At 46.4% G+C, this 15,471-nt stretch overlaps 1 protein-coding gene across 1 annotated transcript in view; it reads left to right on the top strand.

The window, feature by feature from the left end:
• The window catches only part of LOC119970881 (multidrug resistance-associated protein 9-like), a 235,416-nt gene extending 235,039 nt beyond the window's left edge, over positions 1–377 (top strand). Inside the window, exon 29 of the mRNA XM_038805989.1 lies at positions 53–377. Within this exon, the coding sequence (XP_038661917.1) occupies positions 53–145 (93 nt within the window). The 3' untranslated portion in view covers positions 146–377. The remainder of the gene's footprint in view (positions 1–52) is intronic.
• The last annotated feature ends 15,094 nt before the right edge of the window (positions 378–15,471 follow it).

Below are 15,471 nucleotides of genomic sequence, written 5' to 3'. Positions count from 1 at the left end.
ATTTGTTAGAATGCTGATAAGATAATTGCAATATTCACTTATTCTTTTTCAGGCTGTGGAATTTGACAAGCCAGCTGTGCTGCTACAAAATCAGAATTCAATTTTTACATCTATGCTGGCTGTTGCCAACAAAATGAAGCCATAAATATGCAAAGAAAGTCCAGATTTAGAATGGCTACAGAAAGATGCTTTGATTAGATCAGAGGACAATTGACTCAAATGTTCTTAAATACAAATGCGTTTATGAAGCTGAATGTGTTTTTTTGAATAAGCCACTGTAATGAGCAATTACTTATATAATCTCATGTTTCAGCCTTTGAGGGGCAAAAATAAATTGGCTCCAAGCTTTATTATTGTGATGATACTGAAGTTAATCATCATTGGGTTTTGTGGTAATTTATTTCAGAAAATTAAATATTAGGATCACTGTAAAAAAAGCATTGTGAACTGTATTATTTTATTGATTGAAATTCGTTATTACAACAGTTATGTAAACAGATTGGTTAACACACTGAAGTCAGATATTGCTAGCTCTCTTCTGCATACTGGAAGGAATTAACATTATAGCCTGGTCAATATTTCGGGGAAGAGCAGAGTCAAGCATAGGGTGCAAGTCCTTGGTATGAATGATCTGATTGATGCAAATTTTTCTTAGATTCGAACCCAGACAAGTTGCCAGAATAAAGACTGTTAGGAGAATGTTTGTTCATGAGCATATTTCCAATTGTATCAGTTTAAAAGATGGTATCAATATGCTGATGTAGATTGACGGAAGTGGGTTGGGGACTTTGGAACAAAGCACTGAGTAGGGCCAACTCCACCTCCCCTTTGCTGGGCTAAGCTTCGTGCAGTTTAAAGTGGTGCACAGAGCCCACCTAACTAGAACCCAAATGAGGAGGTTCTTCCTAGAGGTGGAGGAAAATGTGAACGGTGCCACGGAGGCCCAGCCAACCACGTCCACATGTTCTGGGCTTGTCCCCAGACTTGTCGGGTTCTGGACACCTTCTTCAAGGCGATGTCCAGGGTTGTGGGGATGAGGGTGGAGCCATGCCTGAGAGTGGCAGTCTTTGGAGTATCGGACCAGCCAAATCTTCATATGGGGAAGAGGGAAGACGCCCTGGCTTTTGATTCCCTAATCGCATGCCAGAGAATCCTGCGGTGTACCTCATGTGAAAAGCATTGTGTATAAGAAACAAACTTGTTTGTAAATACCAGATGGACTTGAGCTGTTACTCTGTAAAAACTGGAAAATACCAACAAAAATATATTTTTTAAAAATATATAAACATTAGAAATAAGATCTAGATTTAAGTGCGTTTAATTTAGTGTTTTGTGCAAGAAATGGTACAATTCTAGTTAGATTCATGGTGGACAAAGGTTTTTGCATGTATGGGAATTTTCAGTTTCAGTTCAAATTGTGTTTCTATTGTGGTATTCTGAGTTTTAAGTGTAGACGTTTGTATGCTGCGGCAAATCAAGACAAGGGAATACTGAAAGAGGAGGTGGAAGCCTGGAGGCAGAACATTGCTAAAACAATAAGGAGGAAACCATGTTTGGGAAATGTGGAGGCAGATCCTCGATTAAAACAGTTGAGATAAGGCATTGCATAAAAGAAGATTTTAAAACATGTCTTTTTGAAAGTGCAATTAGGAAGCAGTCTTGTGATAATCATCCGGGGTGAATTTGTGGCGAAATCCACAGGAGACCAATTGAGTGACATCTGCTACTGGGTTGCAGAATGGGGTGTTATCCTTGAAATCTGTCTACATTTGTGAAGATAAATGAGAGTGAAGGACTGTTGTATTATAGTCAAACTTTTCATGTTTAATGAATGATTTTTTCTTGTTGTTAAAAGCTAATCAACTGTCCTGTGGCTCTGTTTCTCCATGTTTTCTCAAAAAGTTAGAGGTAAGATCTTTTGAGACAGGTTCTGTTCTGGGATCTTCCCGTCCCGTTCTAACATCACCTGGGATCATAACATCAGTTTTAACATGATCAAAAACACCATGGACAAGATTTTTTGATACTGACAGTGGCAGGCATCTTGCCTAGCAGGATGGGGATTGATGGAACCATCAATTCACCAGACACGTGTTTTCCGATATGAATATAGGCTTTAATCTACTTACTACAGAGCCAGCCTGTTACCCGTTGATGAACTCTCGGAGGACTGCAGGCTGACTCTGGACAAGGGTATTTATACAGCAGCACAAGGGGGAGGAGTCGTGGGAAGAGCCAAGGGTGGAGCCCTGTACAAGCTCCTGAGCATTCCCAGAGCTACTCCCCCTAGTGGTCGGATAACGCTACTGCGCTTACAAAGATACAGTGTGAATTATCATGTTACATTCACCACAGGGATAAAGTGGACAATGACCAAAAATAAGTTTGTCACCCATGTAAAAATAGTTTGCGATTTCCCACGACTGTCTTTCACGGCAGATTGTGTTGCCTGCCGTGCCACGCCAGGAAATGCATTTTCACATCATGAATACTCATTAAAAACCAGCTCGCAGAGTCATACGCCTGCTCTAGATCAATAGGCCACACTGCCAACTATTTGGACTGACGTGATTCACGACCGGATCTAAATGACAGTACCTGAACAACACCACTTCATTCATAGTGTCAAGGTGTGAGCACATGGTGTTTGCCGATGTCTCACTGCACATTGCTTGCAGCTGCTCTGACATCATGCCAAGGTGCAGGGGGTTGGCATCAGAGCCTAGGCTTACCAAGCGAGACCAGCGAGAAAACCAGGGACCCAGGTTGGAGGGGAGGGCAAAGGCTTGAATAGGGGGTGGGGAGGGGGAGCTGAGACAAGACAGAGGAATGGGAAGGGTCTGGAGGCAAAGGCCTTATTAGTGGCGGGGTGCGCCACTGTGCTGCCCCCAATGGGAGAGATTTTGACTGTCACAGGAGAGGTGGGGGGAGCTGGAAGCTGGTCCGGTAGTAAAACCTCAACACCACCATTTTACAAGCTGATCCACTGATGCAGCTTAAAAGCAACATATTAAATATATTGCCAGGGAGGGTTCCCAATGCTTGTGAGAGGAGTTGACCACTGCACTTGTGGGCTGATTGAAGGAGTACCCTACTCATTTCCACTTTTGCAACTGGAGAGGATGTTAGAAGTAGTCTTACACCAATTTAGAGATTGCGCCACCTTAATTCATGTTGCACATTCTTGCGAGAACCTATTCCCAATCGGGGCCAATGCAGGATTGGCTTCTAAAGCCCCTTTGTCCCTAGTGTGGGAAATCCTGAGTGTCTGAAGAAATAAACTGAAAAGGGGCAACGAGCCAAAATGAATCAGCCTAATGGCCCAAAAACCTTGCAGCTGGCACATTCCAGATTTGAACATCCCAACCCCTCACCCCCACCAATACACTCAAAACACAATGCAAGTTGGGCTTGCTGTGTAAACCAAAGGAAACAACCTGACCATGGCCTGACTGGTAGACCTTAGACAAATGCCTCAGGGGTTGGAGGTTGGACAAGTCTGCTCTAATAATCATGGATTTGGAAAGATAAGGACTAATACTGGCGTCAGTAAGGACTAAAATTGGCTTTAGAAGCCAATCCTACATTGACTCCAATTGGGAAGAGGTTCTCGTCAGGTGTGTGCATGGACATAAGATAATGCTGCTGACAAACAAGAACACATCAGGGGCAGGATTCTCTGTTGTCAATGGTGGAATTAGGAAACACAATTGGGTGGAGAATCGGTTCTGATGCTGAATTCGTGGCAGACGCCGATTTCACAGCAGATCGCAATTCTTCGTTGCCTTGACAGCGGTGTCAATGTGTTCCAGAATGCACTACAGTAACGCCGTTGGCATATCATTAGCAGGCCTGACCGGGGGACTCTGGGGCCTCCCCGATTCTCTGCCTCCAATAGGCCAAATCCCCGATGGCAAGGTTCACTTATGCTTTTAAAAATTAAGCGCCGTGGCTGCTGAGGGGGAGGGGGGGTAGAGAATGTGCCCAATATCGCCATAGTTTGCTGACATTCGTGTTGCTGGCCGGGGGCTTCTGCCAGGGCTGGGAGGAGTTGCGGGGGTGGTCAGGAGGTGGGCTATGGGGTCAGGGTGGTCGGGTATGGAGCACCATCGCTGTGGCCTGCAAGGCAGCCATGCAGTTGCGCACACCTATGACTGCCCATTGTGAACTTAGCGTCACAGGTCGAAAGGGCATGCTCCCAAGCCACCCTCCAAGGTGCCCTCTGGTCCCATCCAACCCATCAGCCGTATGGGCAGGCACCAGCGCAACCAGTGCCAACTTGTTGGCTGGGATGGTGTGTATGGGGAGTGCAGTGTGTATATGCGGCTGCAGTTTGTTGGCCTCCTGAGAGTCAATCGCGAATGCAGCGAATCCGCACTGTTTCGCATTGGAATTGACTGTGTTCCACATGGCGCCAGTGCTAGCCCCTTAATGAGAAGTGGAATGAATCAAAATCTACACTTGTGAAATGAAAATAAAGATTGTGTTTACCTATTCTACCTTTGTGCTCCTAGTATTTCTTATCTTTTCTAATCCTATCACTATATTTTAGAGCATCCTCATGCCCCATTGTCTGTAATACATAAACATAGAAAATAGAAGCAGGAGGAGGCCATTCAGCCCTTTGAGCCTGCTCTGCCATTCAATATGATCATAACTGATCATCGAGTTCAATACCCTGATCCCGCTTTCCCCCAATATCCTTTGATCCCTTTAGCCCCAAGAGCTATACCCAATTCCTTCTTGAAACTGCACAATGTTGTTGCCTCAAATACCTTTTGTGGTAGCGAATTCCACAAATTCACCACTATCTGGGTGAAGAAATTTCTCCTCACCTCAGTCCTAAAAGGTTTACCCCTTATTCTCAAACTATGACTTCTTGTTCTGGACTCCCCCCACCATCGGGAACATTCTTTCTGAATCTAAAAGGATTAATCCTTTTAGAATTTTGTAAGTTTCTTTGAGAACCCCCTCACTCTTCTGGGGCGGAATTCTCCGACCCCACGCAGGGTTGGGGAATTGCCCGGGGCCGGCGTAAATCCCGCCCCCGCCGTGGCCGGAATTCTCCGCCACCTGGGAATCACGGCGCGATGGGCCGAAGTCCCGCCGCTGACAGGCCTCTCCCGCCGGCAGGAATTGGAGTACCTCTGGTGCCGGCGGGATTGGCAGCGAGAGCGGGCCCCCGGGGTCCTGGGGGGGGGGGGGGGGGGGGGGGGGGCCTGGGGCGATCGGACGCCGGAGGGTACCCCCACGGTGGCCGGGCCCGCGATCGGGGCACACCAATCGGCTGGGCGGGCCAGTGCCGTGGGGGCACTCTTTTTATTCCGCCACCGCCATAGCCTCCACCATGGCGGAGGCGGAAGTGACCCCCATAACGCGCATGCACCGGTGGTGACGTCAGCGGCCGCTGATGCACCAGCGCATGCGTGAAACGGCGAAGGCCTTTTGGCCAGCCCCGACGCCGGGCGGCGGTCGTCAAAGGCCGTTGCTGCCAGTTTTGGCGCCAGTCGGCGTGGCGCCAACCACTCTGGCGCGGGCCTAGCCCCTAAAGGTGCGGAGAATTCCGCACCTTTGGGGAGGCCCGTCGCCGAAGTGGTTGGCGCTACTCCGCTACGCCGGGACCCCCCCACCCCGCCGGGTAGGGAAGAATCCCGGCCCTGAACACCAATGAATATAATCCGAACTGATTTAGTCTCTCCTCATATAACAGCCCTGCCATCCCAGGAATCAGCCTGGTAAAACATTTGCAGCACTCTCTCCTCAGATAAGGACAAAACTGCAGACAATACTCCAGATGTGGCCTCATCAATACCCTGCACAATTGCAGTAAAACATCCCTTTTCCTATACTCAAATGATCTTGGCAGGCATCCACTCGTGGGTGCCAGTCGGCTTTTGGTCTTTTGCTGTGGGGCAAGTGCACCCTCCTTGACCTGTGAAATGCAGCTGATGAGGTCAACCCAGAGTCACCTGGGTGGATGGCTCCGAATGTCCACCTGATGGTTTTCCTCCCAGTGGTGCTAACCATTGCACCCCTGTACAGAACTAGCTCCAATATGTATTAGGGCTGAGTCCAGAGGCTCATCATCTGCCTTGGGGTCTGCAGGAACATGGCGTCTAGAAGTCCTCCGAATGCCAGTGGCCTTGTATGTCCCTGCCTCCACCTGCTGGGGACCTGAGTCTGTGCTGAGTTCAATAGATTGTGCCTGGAGCCTGCTCTCCAACAGGGTCCTACCTAAGTCTGTGTCTCTACATTGGTGGAGAGTATGGGTGAACACTGTGACAGTTCTCCATCTAGTGCGTCCTCGGGATCCTCATCCGAGATAGTCAAGGGGCCGGAGCTGATTGGCTGGCTGCCAGTGAGCCTCTTCCTTTTCCTGCTGGTGCCTGTGAAAGAGAGAAGAAATGATGAATGATTGAATGCATAGTCATCAACACTATAAAGCATTCACAGTTTTGTTCACAGGTGAACGATGAGCTGCTGATGGGTCCTCACTGGCTTGAGAGAAGCCTGCCTCACGCTTGACGCAAGCACGGTCCCAATCCTCACCAGCCAGCTTTGTCTCCTGCTCTTCATTGATGTGAGAGGCCTGAGGCCAGGCATCCTCCCTCCCCTCTGGGATCTCCGCTCTTTGTTGTGGGTGATCGTCTCCTGCAAAAAGACAGATGGACAGGCAATGAGCAAGATGGATGCCAGAACAGATTATAAGGATGCCAATCTTATGTGGGCATTGATCGAACCTCTGTAAGAAGTGAGGACATGAACTGTGGGGGATATGAGAAGTGATGAAGATGTCAAAGTGTGAGTGAGATAAACCTTGTGCTGGCAGTGTGTGAGATGCCCATGACTGCCTGATGAGCTTGTGAGAATGAAAGTTGAGAGTGAGGAGGAGGTTGGCTTTCCTTGGCAGAGCAGATAAGGTTATTCACCTTCTTCCTACACTGGATGGCAGTCCTCGTCTGAGGAGTGTTTGCGCTGATAACCCTAGTGACCTGCTTCCAAGCTGGCGTTTTGAGGTTGGTGATCCTCCTTCTGTTATCACAGGGGTAAAAGGTGTTCCGACGCTCCTCAACTATACTGAAAAATGCCCCCGGCACAATGTAGCTGAACTTCGGGGCAGTTAGCTTTTTCCTTCTCTGGGCTATCTCTCGCAATGACCAATCCTGGACTGCAGAGAGTGAATGATGTGCGTGAGTGTTGTGGTTTAAACATGGCCGCTCGAAACATGGTCGGATGAGGTCACGGTTGGGCAGACAAATCTCAGCACTCCTCGCCACGAGACAGGGCGTACTTCACGTTCATGAATAAATAATGAGCTCCACACCAACTGACAGGAAACGCGTCAGTTCTCCTGCCCGCCAGCACACTTAGTCTCCCAGCGAAAAATTTCCCCTTTACTGTCAATTATTAGTTCAGTGATCCCATTCATTTGAAACGAATAAGATGCAGCCTCACCATTTATCAACTGCCACATTTGGAAACTCTCTACAAAGCATAGAATCATGTACAATGAACACACTTCAGAAAACACATTCAAACAATTTTAATCTGAACATTTAAGCAGAAATAAGGCAACTAAGATTGGGAAGGACGGGTCGTGAGCATTTTGGTTCAGAGACCAGATGAGAAATTAGCTTCCATTTTCAAGGTTCAAATGTCTGTAAAGTAGTAGCTGATAGAGCTGCGTCTGTATGATTTTTATATACCAAGGATGGTGCATTTTATAGATACCATAACAAATGGGTATCTTGCAATGGGCACTCAGTTGGGTTTTTTCCTTAACCTTTCACCTCCAATTAGTTTTGTGTTGTAAATTCTGGAAGGGTAACTTAGTAATGGGAAGGTTAATAGGGGTATCATAGTGAATAATGGGACTAATCCTGGGAAAGCAAAGGTAGTTTTAAGGGGTCTATATTTGTATTGATAAACATTAGAAATAAGGGCCGGAATTCTCTGGCTGTTGGGATTCTCTTTTCCCACTGGCAATGCACCTCCATCTGTGGGTTTCCCAGCTGCATGTGGTGGCTTCAATGGCAATCCCATTGACAAGCAGCGGGAAGAGAGAATCCCACCACCAGTGAATGGCGCGCCACCAAGAAGCACGCGGCTGGGTAACCGGAGAATCCCACCCAAAGTATCGTTTAAACTGGATTTAATTTAATGTTTCTGTGCCTGGAAGGGTAAAATTTATAGTTACATTCATGTTGGACAAATGTGTTTGTATGTGTGAGGGTTGATTAAGTTCTAATGGTTTGAAAGGGCTACGGCATGAAGAATAAATAAAAGGCATAAACCTTTAGGTGTTGCTTAGCAACTGGGGCCTTGTAAGTGTCAGAAGCCCTAACACAAAACTGACTATTTGCACTTTGTAAAACTGAGGAAAGTTACTGCACCACAGAAGTAGTAACACTGACCAATGGGTATCTTTTAAATTAAAACAAACTTCAATTTAAACACAGAATTAATCACATTGGCAACAGATAAATAGCTTTACAGTTAACAGTTACAAAAGAAGAAACTTTATCTTACTTCCTAAACCTGCAACCATATTCCAATTAAGCAAACCAAAATAGTTCAAATACCATTCATGAATAAAGTTAACAACCAAGTTTTTTACTTGCTTTTCTCGATGAAGAATCTTTGGAGAGAGAACTTTTCAGGGCCAAAACTGAAACACCTCTGACAGATTAAAATCCTAAAAAAGATTCCCTGGTAGCCCAGCGACGAATACTGTTGGCATGGAGGGACTCAAAGCCCCCGAAGACCGAAGCATGGCTATCGGACATGGCGAGCTTTCCCGGTCTAGAAAAGGTAGAGTAGGGGGTGGTTTAGGCAGGTCCTTGCGCAAATGGAGTTATGGTTTGCACTATGTGTTATTTGCTTTTCCTTTTGTACGGTACTATAAAATGTAATTGTTTTATATGTCAAAAATACCTCAATAAAAATTGTTTATTAAAAAAAATATCCTAAGAAGAATTAACTTTTCACACAGACCTGGCTCCTCCCTTTATCACATCATCTGTATCCAAAACATAATACATTCGTCGGTCTCCTCCCACAATGTGTCCCATGACCTGTTTAGCCAGGACCAAACACAATACTCTTCATAAACTATCTACTTCCCAGTTGTTCTTCAAACATAAACAACATTCCATTAGCTATCTAGCTGTAGACAAGTAAATGGTTCTCAAATCTATTAACAGAACATTTCACCAGAAAATTAAATGAATACCGCACTTTTACGATCCCTTAATCACAGCTTTAGCAGACATACTGACTGTATGCATCTTATCCCAGGCTTTAATAACATTACTACAAAAACAAACTATAGAATGGCAATTTCTTACATTTATCACATAAGGTAAAGATGCTTTTAAGTTTTAGTTTCAGCTGCATTTGTGGGCAGTTTGAGATAGGTAGTGAGAAGGAAATCAGCACTCACAGCTCAGCCAGATGTAGTTGGTCTAGAAGGCAAGAGAGGGAACATCTTTCTCAGCTTTGTTAGAAGGAAAGCCATATTATGAAGGCGATGGTTAGGAAAACAAGTGCAGAGATCTGAAGACCAGATAGTTAAGGAAGCGGGTGGAATGAAGAGAAGTTTCTAAGAAGTCTGAGGTTAAAGGTAGAGGTAGAGCATTGTTCAGTAAAGACAAACAGGTCTGAGAAGAAGGTTGAGATGCCATAAAGATAACTGAAGTGATTTATGGGATTTTACTACAGCCTGTGCAACATGAGTTGAAATAATTATGGGAATTGGTGGCTGGATCTTAGAGTTTGTGTAAGAACAGTTAAGACAAAAGAAAACTAAAATGAGGTGTACAAAACCCTGGACTGAATTTGATCTGAAAAGTGAAGTGGAAGTTTTGTTTAAAAGTGTCATATGTAAAACCCGGACTGGACTTTGGAATACAATCCAAAGCATTATTATAAAAGAAGATTTTAAAGTGTGTATTTGGAGTGGAGCTTGGAAACTCTCAGTGACAATCATCCAGGGGAGTTATGAGAAGAAATACACTGACACTAATTTGGATTCAGAGTGGAATGTATGTATTTGACCACAGTCATCTTGTGTGCTTAATGGGGACTTTTGTTTCAACGAGATAATTGTTGCTTAAGATGTACTTTGTAATCCCTGTTAATCTTTAAATGTATGTGTATTTGTTAAACTAAGGTGGGGGAGTAAAAGCATATTATATCGTAATGTGATTTAAAAATATTTAATCATTATTTTTCTTGTTGTTAAAACTAACGAGTGATCCTGTGACTCTGTTCCTCCCCATTTTATAAAATAGAAGTTACAAGCTGTAGCCATCTGGGATGGCCACCTCCCGATTACAAAATGGACACTTTGCAAAGAATGCAGGGAAAATGGACAATACTGAGAAAGCAAGCAGGTGCAAGGTTTGTCTGTTGATTGGATCTGTAGCTCCCAGACAAGAATGATACTGCAAAGCCATTAGCATACTAATGAGCCATCTCCGGGGCCAAAAGAGTAACATTTAGGTAAACGATACTAAAGCAGACACCCCGGCGCCAGAGGAGACTAGAACAAAGCAGGCCAACAGCCACCTAGGATACGCCCAGCAATCAGGGCACCTACCCCTTTATTGGAGGAAATCGATACCAATGATCAAGATGCGGTCCAATTAATTGGGACCAAGTTCAAGGCCCCCCCAAAAGCGCGAGAAGCCCCTTTGGGTATAAGAACGATCCCCCAAGAGAGAATCAGTCTCTTGGCCTTGGCTCTCAGCGAGGAGAGACCTGCCTAGCAGCTGCACCAGAAGAAGTAAGTCCAAAGTCAACGCACGCTATGAGACAGATGCTCCTAGCTACTATTCCGTACCAGCTCCACCCCAGCAGCCTCAGAACCGGACACTGGCCATTGTTCCTCTGACTGAGTGGGCGCCCGAAGCTAAGTATAGGCTTTAGTAGTAGTGATAGTTTAGTTGGTAGAGTTTTGTGCATGAGTATATTTGACTGTGTGTGTAAATAAATGAGCATTGATTTTGAACTTGCTAACTGGTGTATCGAGTCTTTGATCAGTATTCGGTTTTGAACCTTGTGGCGGTATCGAAAGATACCTGGCGACTCTTGACCAAACATAATTAGAATTAAGGAAGGCGACCATATTAACCACCATAAACAGAGCCAATTAAAGAGAGAACACAACAAGCAACAAAGACCGGGTTCCATTCAGGGATCTTCCCAGTTTGTAGTTTTAGCCTTATCATAGACAGGGGAATTCCAATGGAGCACATAAAACTAAATAAGTTCTCTTTTAATCTCTGGGACTCGCTGTCAAATGCAATTTTTATATGACCTTTGCTGCATTAAAGTATCTCAAGGCCCTTCACAGGAGGAACTACCAAACAAAATTTAACACTGAGCCACAAAAAGTTATTAAGACAGCTGGCTAAAAACCTGGCTGAAGTAGTAAGTATTAGTTAACATCGTAAAGGATGATCTCTAATAAAGTGCAAGAGGTAACAAATGGTAGAATTGTGCAGCATTCTAGAGAACAAGTGAAAAAGAAAATATTGAAAATCCTCAGAAAGTCAGGCAGTATCTGCAGACAGAGAAACTGAGGCTGAAATTTTACAGCCGTTCTCGCCAACGGGAATCTTCTGCTCCTGCTGACAGTGAACTCCCACCGTGAGTTTTTTGGTGGTCGAGACGGGGGATTGCAGAGAATGGGAAACCCTGTTCACCAATGGCAAACTAATTCTGTGGAAAGCACTAAAATTCCACTCAGAGTTAACATTTGAGGCGAATAATCCTTCACAGATGGAAAACTTTCGGGGTGTAATAGGTTTTAAGCAAGCACAGGTGTACGTACGGCACGGCGGCATACTGGTTAGCACTGCTGCATCAAGCGCCGAGGAACGGGTTCGATCTGGCCCCAGGTTACTGACTGCGAGGAGTTTGAACATTCTCCCCGTGTCTGTGTAGGTCTCACCCCACAACTTAAAAGATGTCAGGCTAGGTGGAATGACCACACTAAGTTGCCTCTTAATTGGAAAAAAGTAACTGGGTACTCTAAATTTATTTTAAAAAACAAAGTACAGAAGGGTGTGGAGGGGAGAAAAGATGCAAGGTCATGTTTGTGATAGGATAGGGCAGAAGAGATCAAATTACAAAATGAGAGATGGACAAAAGAGGGTGCGGGAGGAGGAGCAAGGTAAGGGACAAAAAGGGAAGCAAAAATTAGATCTAGAGGAACTGTCAATGGCATCAGTAGAATCATTGCCAGCACCTAATGTGCAAGAAAAATGAGAGCAGTGTTTGTGATATGAAAATTTTGAACTGAATGTTAAGTCTGGACGGTTGTAAAGTGATGCTGCGGTGTTTTAGGAGAGTGGAACCTGCTGTAATTGCAACATTTTCTGAACTGTCCATTAAAAAGATGAATGGCTAACGGTGCATTGCTTGAAAAGCAACGTCAGCAAACTGAGTGGGATAACATTAGATCAGATGATAATTTATATTTAGGTTTCCACTAAACAATACAGATCATTGCCCAGCCTCCAGGTGTTCTATTTATTACATTTCTGCACAATTTTGTTTTTACAAATAACAGAAGTAAGTTTTGATGTTTCAATGATTTTAGCGGTATCTTTTCCAGATGAAAAATGACCATGATGCGTTGTTAGTTTAGGTCCACAGCTCTCACCAGGAACAGTGAATTATGACAATGTTTTAAAAAGTGTTAAAGATTCATGTGTTATGAGTGCCACAGGGACAAATGAATTATGATTATCCTTGGCATTAATGCCTAAATGGCAATATTATTTACAGCCTAGATACAAAGGTTCTCACAGAAATATCAACACTGCTTTAAACCTTAATTCCTGTTACTCCTCCATTCAGTTCAGTCCATTTGCAGTCGGCTCTTTAGTCAGAAATTTGGATCAGCCTGCAGAAGTCTCCAGAGGATTTAAAGTGGTGCGAGATGCTATTACCGACCGATAGATCCGGGGTAGGCAACCTATGGCTCGCGAGCCAAGCGTGGCTCAGTACAGAAGCAAATACGGCTTTTTGGGTTATTCACAAAATACATGCAACTTCTAAAATTAAAATGAAAAATTATTTGAAAATTTTAAAAACAAGTAGAATTGGTGAAGTTGAGGGTTACAGAATTTTTCAAAAGGCGTGGACAGACTTGTATCCACTTGTGGATAGGTCTGGGTCTCCACCCTGTCTTAAAACAAACTAACTTCCACTTCCGGTGGCGGCCATGCGCGGGTAGGTCGCATTTTCAGCAGCTCCCGCCGCTAACGGACTAACGGGCCCTTTCAAGGTGCTTTGACGGCCCCTTTTCGACGCAAACCAGCGGGCAAACGGCATTTGAAGGCTCCCCACAGCAGTTTATGGAGAGGACCAGGAGCAGGACGGCCAAAAAAACGACCAGAGAGAAGCGGCAGGAACGGGCGCGGGATCAGAAAATGACAGCCGGCTTGGATCAGGCATCGTGGGCCCAGTGGTCGCGGGAACAGCAGGAGTTCCTTAGAAGCTGCTTTGCTGACCTGAAAACGGAGATGCTGGCCCCAATGAAGGCCTCAAAGGAGAAAATGGTCGAGACCCAGAAAATGCAGGAGAAGGCGATCAAGGGGATTGAGAAAAAGGTCTCGGATAACGAAGACGAGATACTGGGCCTGGCCGTCAGGGTGGAGGCACACGACGCCCTGCACAAGAGGTGGCGGGAGAGGCTGGAAGACCTTGAAAACAGGTCCAGGAGGCAGAACCTGCGCATTCTGGATCTACCTGAGGGTGCAGCGGGGTCGAACGCGAGCGCGTTCGTGACCACATTACTGGGGTCCCTAATGGGGCCAGCGGCATTCCCTCGGTTTCTGGAACTGGATGGGGCGCATAGAGTCCTTGCAAGGAAGCCCAAAACGAATGAACCGCCGAGGGCCATGGTGGTGCGGCTCCACCGCTTCTCAGATAAGGAACGAGTCCTGCGATGGGCTAAAATGAAGCGGAGCAGCAGGTGGGAGAACAGCGTCTCCCCATCTACCAGGACCTGGGAGCTGAACTGGCCAAGAGGTGCGCTGGATTCAACCGTGCTAGGGCGGCCCTCCACAGCAAAGGGATGAAGTTTGGGCTGTTGTATCCGGCGAGGCTGTGGGTCACTTATCAAGATCGCCACCATTACTTTGATACACTGGACGAGGCGTGGAATTTAATCAAGCAAGAAAAGCTGGACTCGAACTAAAGGACAGCCACACTGGGACGTTACTCTGGTGGGGACGGTAATTGCTGAGTAGCCAGAAGCAGCAACATTATATTGTTTCCTCTTATTTTTGTTTGTTCCCTGTTTCTTTGGCCATGTTTTCGGCTATTGCAGAACTCGGCCGTAGAGGGAGGAGGGAGGCTGTTCACCTGGCAGCTGGAGCCGTTTCTTTGATGGGGTTGAGTTTTCACCCAGGGTTTGCTGTTTGTTTTGCTGGGGGGGGAGGGGGCGGAAAATGTGCTTTGGGGCCGCTGGAGCAGATAAGTTGGGCTTTTCATAGGGAGGGAGGAGCCCGCAAAATGAGGCCCCTGAGTTATCGGAGACAGAGGCGGAAGCGGCCGGGGTTAGCATGGGTCAGCTGACTCACGGAAGCGTAATGAGGGGAGAGCCAGTGTCAAGCGGGTGCTTGACTTGGGGGTTTGGGGATCACGGGGTTGCTGGGGGGGGGGGGGGGGGGGATGGGATGCTGCTTGGCTGACAGCAAAGGTGCCAACATGGGGGAACGGAGGGACAGTCGGAGAGAGGGGCCTCCAACAGGAGGGCGCGAATAAGCGGGGTACGCGGGCACGTGGCTGGCCGAAAGAGGGAGATGGCTAGTCAGCCGGGGGGGGGGGGGGGGTCAGCCCTCCATCCTGGCTGATTACATGGAATGTGCGGGGCCTGAATGGGCCGGTCAAGAGGGCTTGGGTGTTCTCGCACCTAAAGGGGTTAAAGGCAGACGTAGCCATGCTACAGGAAACACACCTAAAACTTGCAGACGAAACAAGATTGAGAAAAGGGTTGGTGGGCCAGGTGTTCCATTCGGGGCTGGATTCAAAGACCAGAGGAGTAGCAATCCTGGTCAGCAAACGGGTGGCTTTTGAGGCAGGGAATATTGTAGCTGACAAGGGGGGCAGATACATAATGGTCAGCGGGAAACTGCAGGGGAATCAGGTGGTGCTAGTGAATGTTTACGCCCCAACCTGGGACGATGTGGAATTTATGAGACGCACGTGGGTAAAATTCCGGACTTAGACTCACACAATCTGATTACGGGGGGTGACTTTAACACAGTTATAGACCCTGTACTGGACCGGTCAAACCCCAGGTCGGGGAAGCGACCAGCGGCTGCTAAAGAACTGAGGGATTCATGGAACAGGTGGGGGGCGTAGACCCGTGGAGATTCGCCCGACCGAGGGCGAAAGAGTTCTCTTTCTTTTCCCATGGCCACAAAGTCTACTCCCGTATAGATTTCTTTGCGA

Source organism: Scyliorhinus canicula, chromosome 9 (assembly GCF_902713615.1).
Source record: "Scyliorhinus canicula chromosome 9, sScyCan1.1, whole genome shotgun sequence".
In the NCBI taxonomy this organism is placed as follows: Eukaryota; Metazoa; Chordata; class Chondrichthyes; order Carcharhiniformes; family Scyliorhinidae; genus Scyliorhinus; species Scyliorhinus canicula.
This window is presented reverse-complemented; position numbering and strand designations above follow the sequence as displayed.